This window comes from Dasypus novemcinctus, chromosome 21 (assembly GCF_030445035.2).
Source record: "Dasypus novemcinctus isolate mDasNov1 chromosome 21, mDasNov1.1.hap2, whole genome shotgun sequence".
NCBI classification, from domain to species: domain Eukaryota; kingdom Metazoa; phylum Chordata; class Mammalia; order Cingulata; family Dasypodidae; genus Dasypus; species Dasypus novemcinctus.
In genome coordinates, this window is record NC_080693.1 from 70700244 (window position 1) to 70714425 (window position 14182).

At 37.0% G+C, this 14182-nt stretch overlaps 1 protein-coding gene across 4 annotated transcripts in view; it reads left to right on the plus strand.

Annotated features, from left to right (window-relative positions):
- Window positions 1-14182, plus strand: part of HELZ (helicase with zinc finger) — a 236830-nt gene that overhangs the window by 150849 nt on the left and 71799 nt on the right. For all 4 annotated transcript variants that reach the window (XM_058284578.2, XM_058284577.2, XM_058284579.2 and 1 more), the window contains one exon: window positions 2587-2791. In XM_058284578.2, coding sequence (XP_058140561.1) covers window positions 2587-2791 — 205 coding nt within the window. The remainder of the gene's footprint in view (window positions 1-2586; window positions 2792-14182) is intronic.

Genomic DNA, 14182 nt, shown 5'->3' on the forward strand with positions numbered 1-14182 from the left:
AGGAGAGAGTGTAAACTACATTGTAAACTATAATCCATGTGGTGCAGCAGTGCTCCAAAATGTATTCACCAAATGCAATGAATATGCCACAATGATGTAAGAGGTTGTTGATGTGGAAAGAGTGGGGGGGGTGGTGGTGGTGGTGGTGGAGATGGGGTATGTGGGAACCTCTTATATTTTTTAATGTAACATTTTTTGTGATCTATGAATCTTTAAAAACAGGCAATTTAACAAAAACAAGAACAACAAAAATAAAGCACACACAAAAAAAGAAACAAAAAAATAAATAATTGTGCAAGAAGAGCCAGAAATAGCAGCTATTTACGGCAGGGGGATGCATAGTGAGATTGAGAAGTGAAGACTTTGTCTATTTTTTATTATTATTATTATTGAAATAATGAAAATGCTCTAATAATGACTGAAGTGATAAATGCATAACTAGGTGATTTTACCAAATGTCATTGCTAGTACATTTTATTTAAACTATATGCTTTATTAATATGTATCAATAAAAATGTCAAGTTTTTTTTGTTTTAAAAACAAGAGCCTGTGCTCTGGACCATTTTGCTATATATAGCAATGGGGCAACCAAAAGCTAAGTCAGATTTTAACTGTAAATTGCAGGTTACTTTTGGAACTGGTTTAACTTGATTTGATTAACTTATATTAAGTGTTCAGTGTTATTTCTGAAATGGTGTCCTTTAGCTTAAAAGCTATTCCTTTGAGCTCCTAGGATCTTGTAGACCAAGACTGTCACTGAGCCACCAGCTTGTGAAATGAGAGGTTGTTTGAAGGTGATGTTTAACTGGATGTTACTTCAAATATTGTGCAATGCAGTTGAGGTCGTGAGGGAAGTATAGGAGCAGGGTATCAAGTGTAAAAGGCATTTTAAAAATACAGCATGTTCTCACATTTTGTCTCTATAACCTGGAAATGAAAATATTTTATAAGAACTTGGATGTAAAACAACTGAGATTTAGTAAAAGCTAATCCATTCTCTTTGTTGCTTTTTTTTTGGTTTTAAATTTCAACACAAATAAATGCTACTCAATGAAATTGATAATTTATCAGTTAGAATTTTTTAAAAATCTTCCTTTTGAAAACAATGTGTTGTAGAATTGTGTCCACAAATCTCTGTACAGTTGAATACTGTAACCATTTTCATCAAAAGGTAGAATAACTTTATGGATTTTAGATACTGAGTGCTATAGTAAAGATAATCTTTCTTTGGCTATGAGATATTAGGAAAAACTTGATGCCTTCAGAAGAATTCTTAACCAAAAAAGTAAAGGACAGCTTTTCAGTATGCATTTATTAGCAATACATACTTCCTATAACTGAATGACTATCTTGTTAGCCCTTAGGTATGATGGTCAGAGATACATATTTAATATTTTATAGCATTTTTACTTCTCCTGTTGTTTACATATAGGCTTAAATTTTTTTTTCTGGACCATTTCTTAAACTCATCTTTAAAAATTTAGAAAAGATGATGAAAGACCTATGTAAGAGAAACATAGTTGAAAATGAAACTCTGCAAAGTTTTTTGAATATATTCATAATCCAATTCCCATTCATATACTAACTTTTATAATATAAACCTTTTATTTATGCTTCTTGAAGCCATCTTGATTACCTGCTGTCCATCTGGACACAAGGATACCAACTTGGAAACCATATCACATATCTTTTATAAAATTAAAAAAACATTATTTGAACCTCATATTAAATATAGGTATGCATATTTATAAAAGCCATTTAAACTTTTAAAACTTTTATATGTTGTCTTTTGTAATATGTATTTACTATTTTTAATATTTAGAGATCAGTTTTCAAATCTTCAGGAGCAACAGTGCAACTGCAACAAGCTTTGAATTAATTTTATCCTTTAGTGTTTATTATTTGATTAGGAAATGAATAAGCCATATTAAAGTTAGCATTCCAACTTGCTGTATTTTCCATAATTCATTTAACTCTTTTAATTCCGTTTTATATGTTGTGCATGTGTCAAGCATCTCTTAAGTAAGAGAAAAAAATCTAGGAGTAGCTATTTTTTAGTGATCCTTGTGAGGATTATCTACTGTGTGTCTCAAATTTGTGTCCTGAGTTGACTTTTCTTAGCCATCTAGCACCCTTTCAGGATCACATAGGCTACTTTGTCCCATAATGCAAATTATTTTTAAAAATACATATATATGAGTATGTGTAAAAAGAACATCTATAAAATAAGCTGTCAATTTTCAAGTTCTTATTATTTATATATCAAAAAATGTTTTATACCAGATTAGTATGAATAGTTGAACATTGACTGTGATATTGGCATTGATCAGCCAAAATTAATTGAGAGTCTGATTTGTGCATATCACAATATTAGGCATGACTGTAGTTGCAGGATTAAACTTCCAAAATCTTGTGATCTGGTGGAAAGATTATTTCTAAATCATAGTCAGATGAACATTGGATTTAAGGATTTGGGGTGTAGGGTATGGAAGGAAATCCAAAATTACCTTTAGTTGTTTATGTTCATACCTGTGATCTTTCTTATCCACTGAAATTGTAAAGATCTTTTAAATTTTTTTTCTGTAGGAAATTTTGGGAGCGGTTCATTGCCCTGTGTCATGAAAATGATAGCCTACATGGAATCACGTTTGAACAGATCAAGGCTCAGTTAGAGGCTTTAGAACTAAAGAAAACATATGTGTTGAATCCCTTGGCACCTGAATTTATCCCCCGGGCTTTAAGACTGCAGCATTCAGGAAATACCAACAAACAACAGCAATCACCACCCAAGGTAAAGTCTGTGAATGCGATTAAAGAGGTTAAAGGTAGAGAACAGCACAGGAGTGTCAGAGGTTTATTGGGCTGCAAGTTACTTTCAGTATTGGAATTGAAGTTTACATTTGGTGACAAGCACATTTTCCGCAAGAAACTTGTCTAGATTTAAACATGTAAGTTTAGCCATGTTTAGTGTCATAATCATCCTCAAAAAGGTTTTAAGTCCTGATTGCTCCTGGTATCCTTCATGTAATATACCTCCCAGGCCACTCTACTGATAGACTTGTTTTAGCAAGATCTGACTAAAACAAAACAGTCTTAAAGATTTTCATACTTATGAAAAGCATGCCCTTGTAGCATATTATTTAAAAAGAATAGGGAAGCGGATTTGGCCCAATGGACAGGGCGTCTGCCTACCACATGGGAGGTCCCAGGTTCAAACCCAGGGCCTCCTGACTTGTGTGGTGAGCTGGCCCATGCACAGTGATGATAGTGATGATGTGCCCAAGGAGTGCCCTGCTACTCAGGGGTGTCCCCCATGTAAGGGTGCCCCATGTGCAAGGAGTGCACCCTGTAAGGAGAGCCATCCAGCATGAAAAAAGTACAACCTGCACAGGAGTGGCGACGTACACATGGAAAGCTGATGCAGCAATATGACGCAACCAACGAGCCTTAGATTCCAGGTGCCGCTGACAAGAATACAAGAGGACACAGAAAAACACCCAGAGAATGGACACAGAGCAGACAACTGGGGGGGGGGGGGGCGGGGAGGGAAGAGAAATTAAAAAAAATAAAAATAAAAATAACGATATAGTAACAACATTTGTGTAAAAAAAATAATTCAGATCCTTTATTGATGACCCATTCCAACTGGAATTTGAAGCAGTGAGAAAATATGGCCAACTTTTTGAAGATTCTTTTAATCAGTTTTGACCTATATTTTTTGGACAGAGACAGCTGCTTATTTGCTAGGGTACCTGAAAAAAAAAAAGCCTGCATCTATCATCTGAAAAAGAAAATTATGAGAATGGCATGTTTAATATTCATTTCAGCTTTTGTGTATTTAAAGTCACCAGTGTGGCATTAAACTTGATGACATGAATCAAGGGTATTATCAGTTTTGGGCTTCATTTAAATAATGTATATGCAATAATTAATGGCTTAATATTTTGAAAATCTTTTAGTATTAAGTTGAGAAGAAAGCAACGTTTTATTTTTAATAAACTGTTGTATATTGTAATTTTCATTAAAAAACAATCTAATGTGCAACAATGCTTTAATGATCTAACACTGTTAGGGGATTTGGCGTTCTATATAAGTGAATCATCTAGATTTCTCTAGCTTAAACTATTAAAAAAATTAATGATCAGTTCATATATCAAGCAGTTAAGTTTCTTCTCTGTGCCAGTTGTTATAGAAGGTGCTAGAGAAGCAAAGATATGCAAAGAAGCCCCCTAAGACTTCCTGGCGCAGGTGCTGGAGGGGATAGAGGGATGGTGGTCATAGGAAGTAGGTAGATTCACGGTAGTTTTGAAAGAGGAGATCATGTTTAGGAGTTCACTGGATTGAAAGAGATATAGAAGATTGGGGAGATGTGAAAAAGTAGAATATAAGCTCCATTAAGTATAGATTTTTGCCTGTATTGTTTACTGCTGTAGTCCCTGTGCCTAGAACAATGTCTGGCTCCAAACAGATGCTTGGAAGAATTTCTAACTGAAGGAGTGAAGATTAAGAAAGTATACACAAAAAAATGAGCATTTTGAGAGAGCAAGGCTCTATAGGAAACGACTGGTAGCTTAGTATATGTGTTGGAGTAAGGAACCCCGGGAGAAACTTTTAAATTTTATTTTTATTTAAAATGTGAAATCATCATACCCTTTGCACATTACATTCTTCAATACAATAGAGGAACTATAACTTAAACTCTTCCTACTTAATTGAGCAATATAGGCATCAATTATTCTACAATAGATGAAACAAATTCAAGCCCTGACGGGAAATGAGTACTGGCCCTAAGCAAGATCCTGCTGTGTGCATTTTGTTTTTTCTTAAAGGTAAAGAAAATATATGTTGAATCCATTTGCTTTTCCAAAACCATAAACGCCCTGAACACAAAATTCCCATTCTATATACTTTTTATGGCCCCTAGCGCCTAGCTCCACTTTGCCCATAGTGTGTGTTCAATAAGTATCTGTTAAACAAAGGCCAAACAGTCCTCTTCCATATATATATGAAATATATATATGTATTTTAACTTTTTAGGAAATCTTCACTGATCCTATGGGTATCCTCTGTTATTTCTATGTTATTAACACAGTGGTTCACTGTATTATTTATATACCTGGTTATTTAAAATTATTTATTACTGATAATATCATGTATATACATAGTCAAGAATTTTACATAACTGAGATATAGTGAGCCATAGGTTATCTTTATCACCTTATTTCCCTCCTCCCTGCAGTATTTTAACTTCCGTTAAATTGTTTTATGAGGTTTGAATTTGCACTGGAGTCTTTTTTACTTAACTTTATATTGTGGAAAATTTTAAACATATACATAAATATAGAGAATAGTATAATGAGCCCATCATCCAGCTTCATTAATTATGAACTTATTCTTGTTTCATCTTTATCCTACCTCTTCTATCACACTGTCACCAACTATGCACTGGATAATTTTGAAACAAACCCCAGGTACCATTTTATTTCATGTGCTAGAATCTTTTGATGAAGGGGGATGAAAGGATAATATTTCTAAAAATGTAATATGAGGCCATGCACTTTTTTTTGTTTCCTTAATGACTTAACTTTTAACAGAGTTGTGTGAATAAGAAACATTAAAAATTAGTATCTTCAATTAGAGTAAGATGTAAATCCCACTAATATGTGCATTGTGCCTCAACAACTTCCTACAGTGTTTTCTGCAGTAAGATTTCATGTAAATGAAATCATGAAAGGTCTGGATAGTTGCCTAAAAATGCTCCCAGGCCTGCTTCCTCAGGATGTGGTTGGCAACAAAACATTCTCCTAGCTATCTAGCAATTAAGTAACTTTATTCTCCTGAGGAAGACTTCAGTTCTCTGACAAAACTTAATGAAGATACAAAATGTTAGCAATACTCTCTTTTGCCATCATTTATGTTAAAAAGGATATGTTTCATGGGAACCTGCAGAATGAGCATGTAGATAAGCAAGTGGCCTCCACTCATTCTTCTCATGATTGGGACCAGTGTTTGGAGTCTTTGTGAAAATGGGCCAGTTTCATTTGCACGTACTGTAAAAACTAGTCAGATGATGAATACTGTTCAGAAATGAATTCTCTGAAAAGACCGCCATAGCATTATTTTATAGATGATAGTTAGTTGTTTTTCACTACCTATATCTAGCTGCTGATTTTGTGTCCTACTTCCATCAGAAATGTGTGGCTCTTCTTTATCTCACTGCTTGGCCAGGGGTCGACACATGGATCCTCAGAAAACATTTATTGAATGAATAAATGAAAAAGAAAAAAATAATGAATGAAAGAAAAGTAAATATTTGAATGAGTAAATGGTTCAGTATCATAAAGATGCTTTAAAAATAGTTGCTCTGAACTGTGTTTGCTTATAAAAATCTTTGCAGGGGAGCAGATGTAGCTCAAGTGGTTGCATGCCTTCTTCCCATGTATGAGGTCCTAGGTTCAATTCCTGGTTTTTCCTAAAAACAAACAAACAAAAGAAAAACAAACAAAATCTTTGCAATAATTAGCATTCTATCAAAGGTAGATATCCTTCCTGAGTTTTATTACTGAAATTTTGGATTTATTTTTATGAGGTAGCTTTTATATAGAATTAGTTCTAGCTTGCTACTGCATTATTACGTTTATAAGCCACCATTTTATGTTTTCTGTAGATCAAGTACACTTACTGCTCTATAGTTGCAAGCTAAATCAAAATACACTAGAGGAGTGTATCCTATATTGGACTGTACAGAATGCTGAATTACTTTTGTTGACATGCAAAATACTTTTGCCTATCACATTGAAATGATAGGCTCCAATTTGCTTTTTCATTTAGTATACCACAGAGCACTTAGACTGCTAATGCATATCATCTGGTATGCTTCTAGTATTATATGATCATATAGGGTTAACCTAGATTTGGCTACTCTTTGTATTAGTTTCCTGTTGCTTCCATAACAAATGAGCACAAACTTAGGTGGTGAAAAACCACGAATTTATTATCTCAAAGTGCTGTAGTCAGAACTTGGGTTGGCTCAGCTGGTTTCTCTCTTCTGGGTTTCACAGTCAGAAGTCAAGGTATTTTTTTTTTAAGATTTATTTATTTATTTCCCTTCCCTCCCCCCCCCCCCAACCCCGGTTGTCTGCTCTCTGTGTCTCTTTGCTGCGTCATCTTTGTCCGCTTCTGTTGTTGTGAGCGGCATGGGAATCTGTTTCTTTTGGTTGCATCATCTTGTGTCAGCTTTCTGTGTGTGCGGCACCATTCCTGGGTAGGCTGCACTTTCTTTCACGCTGGGCGGCTCTCCTTACGGGGCGCACTCCTTGCGCGTGGGGCTCCCCTAGGCGGGGGACACCCTTGCATGGCAGGGCACTCCTTGCACTCATCAGCACTGTACATGGGCCAGCTCCACATGGGTCAAGGAGGCCTGGGGTTTGAACTGCGAACCTCCCATGTGGTAGACGGATGCCCTAACCACTGGGCCAAGTCTGCCGCCAGAAGTCAAGGTATTATTAGCCAACCGTGCTTTAATCTGGAACCTCTAGGAAGAATCTATTTCCAGGTTTATGCTGGTTGTTGGCAGAATCCACTTCATTTTGGTTATAGGACGGAGGTCCCTATTTCCTTACTGTCAGATGGGAACCATTCTTCCTAGAGGCCGCTCTCCAGTCCTCACATGAACCCCCTACATCTCGGAATCAGCAACAGCTCAGAGAATCCTTCTCTCACTTGGAATCTCTCTTAACTTCTACTACATATGTTACTTCTGCTGCATCTCTCTAATGTAGTTGGAGAAATTTCTCTGCCTTTAAGGAGCCATGTGATTAGATTGGGCCCACCCAGATAATCCAGACTTATCTCCCTGTTTTAAGGTCCATTAACCTTAATTATATCTGCAAAGTTCCTTTTGCCATGTAACAATCTGGGACTATTCTGCCTACCATACCCTGACATAATTGCTGTGTTTTCCACAAGCCTAACAACTGCCTCTGGTTGATGGGTCTTTAGCAAGTTAAAATGTTAACCTTTGAGGGAAGAGGTTGTGGCTCAACTGATAGAGCCTATCATATGGAGGGTCCAGGGTTTGATACCCAGGACCTCCTGGCCTGTGTGCTGGGCTGGCCCATGTGCAGTGCTGCTGTGTGCAAGGAGTGCCGTGCCACGCAGGGGTGTCCCCCATGTAGGGCGCCCCACGTGCAAGGAGTGCACCCCGCAAGGAGAGCCGCCCCGTGCAAAAAAAGTGCAGCCATGCCAGGAGTGGCGCTGCACACACGGAGAGCTGATGCAGCAAGATGATGCAACAAAAAAAGTGACATAGTTTCCTGGTGATGCATGACAAGAATGCAAGCAGACACAAGAACACAGCGAAGGGACACAGAGCAGACAACGGGGGTGGGGGGGGAGAAATAAATAAAATAAACTTTAAACAAAAACAAAAATGTTAGCCTTTGAAGGCTAAGAAATCTAAATGGTTTGTTACCCTCTTGGAACTATCTTATCTCTTCTCCCTGGCTCTTTTGTCAGTGCATCTGCTGTGGCTGCTCATGTCATTTCTAATCGTTCACGCTTCTGATCGTCTTGCTACTTCTGCCATCTCTGATGTTTGCCATTTTTTTTTCCTTTTTGCTTTTTTCTCCTTTCTTCTGCCTGCTTTTCTTACCACTTCTCCATTTGTCAGAAATTGTTTTTTTTATAGCCAATGCCAATCACTGTGAATATTCTTTCTCTTTTGGTTAATGGACAAACTATGATTCTTTTTGAGTTTTTTTAAATGGCTTTTTAAGAGTTAGATCTTAGCTGCCCTTATTCATCTATAACTAACCAATTAACCTCAAACCTTCAATGTTCAGTGCTCATCTGAATCTTTAAAATTGTTTTTTTTTTTTTTAAGATTTATTTATTTATTTAATTCCCCCCCCTCCTCCCCCGGTTGTCTGTTCTCTGTGTCTCTTTGCTGCGTCTTGTTTCTTTGTCCGCTTCTGTTGTCAGCGGCACAGGGAGTGTGGGCCGTGCCATTCATGGGCAGGCTGCACTTTCTTTCATGCTGGGCGGCTCTCCTTATGGGGCGCATTCCTTGCACGTGGGGCTCCCCTACGCGGGGGACACCCCTGCATGGCAGGGCACTCCTTGCGCGCATCAGCACTGCGCATGGGCCAGCTCCACAAGGGTCAAGGAGGCCCGGGGTTTGAACCGTGGACCTCCCATGTGGTAGACGGACGCCCTAACCACTGGGCCAAGTCCGTTTCCCTAAAATTGTTAATAGTTAGACAAGTAGATAAATGAAGTATCATCATACTTTTGTTTTGGTCAAAAAGAATTTTTCTTCCTGCTTTGAACCTTATCCCCTCTTTAGTTTTCAGCTGTAATGTTCAAATAACAAATTTGTGTGTCTAAGGGTAAATTGCATAATGTGCTATTTTTCCTCAGTTGACTGAGTATATGCTGTATTTTGCCAATGGAAAGAGAAAAAATTTTTTTGAATTCCAGAAATTCAGAAATCTTGGGAAAGAGAATACTTGCTTTCTTAGGGAGAGAGCAAAGAAAGTTGAGAAAGTAATACAGTGCATTTCTGCAATTTTCATTTACGTCTCTAAAGTTACTTTTTAAAGAATAATGCATACTTTTACTTTCTCTTAAAATCACGGTGTTCTCACTACTCACACCTCAATGACTGAAGGCATATGTTTATATATACTATATATATATGCATGTGTACATGTTATATTCCTAAATAGGTTCTGATAAGATACACAAACTAAAAATATGAAAAAAGGAATATTGTTTATGTAACAGTTATCAATTTATTTTTTGACAAGTCTTTTAAAAAGTTTTTGATTTCTTTATCCATATCACTAGTCTTTAATTTGTTCCTTGCAGCTGCATTCACACATATCAGTACCTTAATGTGATATACATAGTGCCACTAGCCCCTCAAGCTGCCTTTCTCTCTACTCTCTACTCCGATAATGCGTTTTGCCTTAGTAAGTAGTTCTCACATGAACTCTGTAAATAGGCCCACCAGTATGTATTAGTTTTAAACTTATCAAACTTAATAAATCTAAGTGCTGGACTTTATCTCAGTTCGGTACAACAGCCTTCAACCAGCCTTGCAGAATAGGTGCAATTGTGCGGTTTATACTCTTTGTAAGGTAAAGGAATATTTATTTCCCATTATGAGTGTCATTAATTTCTATATTGCAGTGTATGTTCTTAAATGGAAGAATGTAATATATTATCTCTTACTAGTTTTCTCGTTTTGAACAACGATTCTATTAGCTAGCAATTGAAAAAGCACAATGGACATTCTTTAAGTGTTTTAGAAAGCAAGATAAAGTTGAAGAACTTAAACTGTTTTTCCTTACTAGAAAAATAATATATATTCATGGTGTGAAATTTAGAAAATATGAGAAAGAAAATAAAAATCATTTGTAATCATAGCAATCATATGTGTGAATGTAGTGTATATTATACATATTGTTTTGTAACTTATTTTTTCCCTGAAAAACATGCCTTGAATACCTTTCATGTCAATAAATACACACCAATGTTGTAATTTTTAAAAGCAAACTTTTATTGAAGTATAACACCCATACAGTAATTGCATACTAAGTGTAGAACTTGATACAGTTTCATAAAATAAAACATATCAGTATATTTAGCACTTAGATCAAGAAATGGAACGTACTTCTGTCCTCACCTTCTTCCGTCGGCCATTCCTTCCTTCCTGCCTCGCATGTTTTGTGCATGTTTTGTGCAATGGGGAGAGCCTCTGGCCCACCAGCGCCACCTGAGGAGTCAGGAAGCTACCCCTTCAATGGAAGAGGACCAGGAGCTAGAGAGAAAAATAACTGGATTGAAGACCTCGATGACTGAAGGCGAGAGGAAGACTACCCTGGAAAGGTCCAGGCAGCTGGAATGGATAGAAACTATGTGACACTTGTATCGCACAAGGAAGAGCATACCTTAGGAAATTCTTTTCGTTATATGATCATGCAAGAACCCGGAAGTGGAATTTTATGGTTACACTATGACCCATCCTTCAGAGAGCAAAATTAATTTGCCTGTTCAGACTTGAGGTGATCTGCCAGCTGTTGAGCCATTTCAGAGAGGCCTGAATGAGCTCATGAATGTTTGCCAACATGTGCTTGATAGGTTTGAGGCGAGCATAAAGAACTATAAGGATCAAAAAGCAAGCCGAAATAAGTCCACATTCTAGTCCCTTGTGCAGTATATGTGGGGGCCATCTTATATGATTATGATCATGCAGAACCCAGAAGTAGAATTTTGTGATCACAGCATGATCTATTCTTCAGAAAACTGCTTCTGTTGACGCATTACAGCTGTTAGATTCCCTGCAAGAAACTTTTTATTCCTTTAAGAAATTCCCTTTTTTATTTAAACTAAAAAAAAAGAAATGGAACATTACCAATTTACTAATACCCCAGAAGCTCCCATTGAGCCAGTTCTGATTATAATCACGTACACAAAGCCTCCTACTTTCCCCCCATATAGGTATAACAGGCATTATCTTGCATGTTTTTGATTGTTCTTAACATTATGTTTGTAAGATTTATCCATATTGTTTCATGTAACAATAGTTTGTTCATTCACATGTTGTATGAACATATTTCATTATATGAATATGCCATACTTTGCTATTCTATTGTTATAACATTGGGTCTTCCAATCCATACACATTGTATATTCTGCCATTTATTTAGGTATTCTTTAAATTGCTTACAATAATGTCTTAAAAGTTAATTTTAATACATAGGTTGTACATCTGTTCAAATTTTTTTTCTCATAGGTATTTGATTTTTAAAAATTGTTGTTATAAATAGTATCTTTAAAATTTTTTAATTTAAGAAAACTTCTGGTATGTAGAAATACAATTACTATTAGTATATTGACCTTCTAATTCTCATGTTAATTCTAACAGTTTGTCTATGGATTCTGTTGGATTTTCTACATATATATAGCCATGTCATCTGCAAATGATGACAGTTTTAATTTTCTTTTTCAAACTTTATACATTTTTATTTCTTTTTTTTTTTTGCAGTTAATACCAGCATACATGACTATTTTTTATTTTTTTTAATTTATTTTTTAAAATATTACATTAGTATTTAATGTATGAGGTCCCCCTGTACCCCTCACCCCCCTCACCCCACTACTCCCCCCATAGCAACATTCTCCTCCATCATCATGACACATTCATTGCATTTGGTGAATACATCTCTGAGCATCGCTGCACCTCATGGTCAATGGTCCACATCATATCCCACGCTCTTCCACATTCCATCCCGCGGGCCATGGGAGGACCTACAATGTCCGGTAATTGTCCTTGCAGCACCACCCAGGACAACTCCAAGTCCTGAAAACGCCTCCACATCTCATCTCTTCCTCCTATTCCCCACACCCAGCAGCCACCGTGGCCACTTTTTCCACACCAATGCCACATTTTCTTCGATTACTAACCACAGTAGTTCATGAATAGAATATCAGTAAGTCCACTCTAATCCATATTTTGTTCCTCCATCCTGTGGACCTTGGTTTGGTTGTGTCCGTTCCACATCTATATCAAGAGGGGCTTAGATTCCACATGGATGCTGGATGCAATCCTCCTGCTTTCAGTTGTAGGCACTCTTGGCTCCATGGTGTGGTGGTTGACATTCTTCAACTCCATGTTTGCTGAGTGGGGTAAGTCCAATAAACCAGAGTGTAGGAGCTGAAGTCTGTTGAGGCTCAGGACCTGGCTATCATATGGTCAGTTCAGAGATTCAGATCTCCTGGGTATATCTTAAACCCCAGCACCAACTACAGTTCTGGTAAGTAACAGGAAAGGCTTGTGAAAAGAGATCACATCTGAGTCCAGGTCCATCACACAGAAACACCAAAGCCAAAGAAGGGCCAACTGACATGGCACTGAACTTGATTTCTTTTTATTGCTTATCACACTGACTAGGATTTTTAGGACACTCTTGAATAGAGTGATGATAATGTGCATAGTAGTCTCAGTTCCCACATGACTCAGTTGATCTCAGGTTTTTATAGATATTTTATCAGATTGAGGAAATTCCTTTCTGTTCTAGATTGCTAAAAAGTTTTTATTGTGAATCGATGCTTAATTTAACAAATGATTTTAAACATCTATTGAGATAGTTTTAAGGTTTTTACCTCTATTCTGTGATGTGATTAAGTTTTAAAAATTCAGTTATTCCTTTCTTGCCTTCTTTAAATTAATTAAAGTATTATTATGTTTCTTCTTTCTTAGCTTTTAGTTTTATATAAATAGTTATGTTTTAGAGGTTACCTTGGAGAATACAGTATGCACCCTTGAGCTATTACAGTTGGATGCAAATTAGTAGCTCGTCAACCTCTTTCCAGACAATGCTAGGATCTTTTTTATTTTTTAAGATTTATTTTTTATTTATTTCTCTCCCCTTCCCCCCGTTGTCTGTTCTCTATGTCCATTTTGCTGTGTGTTCGTCTTTGTCCACTTCTGTTGTTGTCAGCGGCACGGGTATCTGTGTTTCTTTTTGTTGTGTCATCTTGTGTGTCAGCTCTCCGTGTGTGCGGCGCCATTCCTAGGCAGGCTGAACTTTCGCGCTGGGCGGCTCTCCTTACAGGGCACACTCCTTACACATAGTGCTCCCCTACGTGGGGACACCCCTGCATGGCATGGCACTCCTTGTGCGCATCAGCACTGCGCATGGGCCAGCTCCACACGGGTCAGGGAGACCCGGGGTTTGAACCGCAGACCTCCCATGTGGTAGGCGGACGCCCTAACCACTGGGCCAAGTCCGCTTCCCTAGCATACTATTATTTACTTGTATACTATTATTTATTTAAATCTGCCATCGTTTATCAAATCTTTCATTGATATATATTTAGTATTTATCACATTTATAAACAATGCTGTGATGGACATCTGTGCCCAAACTGATGATAATTTCATCTGGATAAACTTTTGGAAGTGCAGTTACTGGGTTAAAGTTTATCTATGTTTTTGATGCTTTTGGTACATATTGTCAGGTTGTTCTTTAGAAAACTTGCACATTCCCTCAAGCAAATTATGACAGTACCGCTCTTCTTTTGCTTCTGAAAATTTATACTTTAAAATGACATGAAACATAGTCAAAATAGCATAAATCTCAAATCATGTTTACATTTGTGGTGGTGTTTTCTC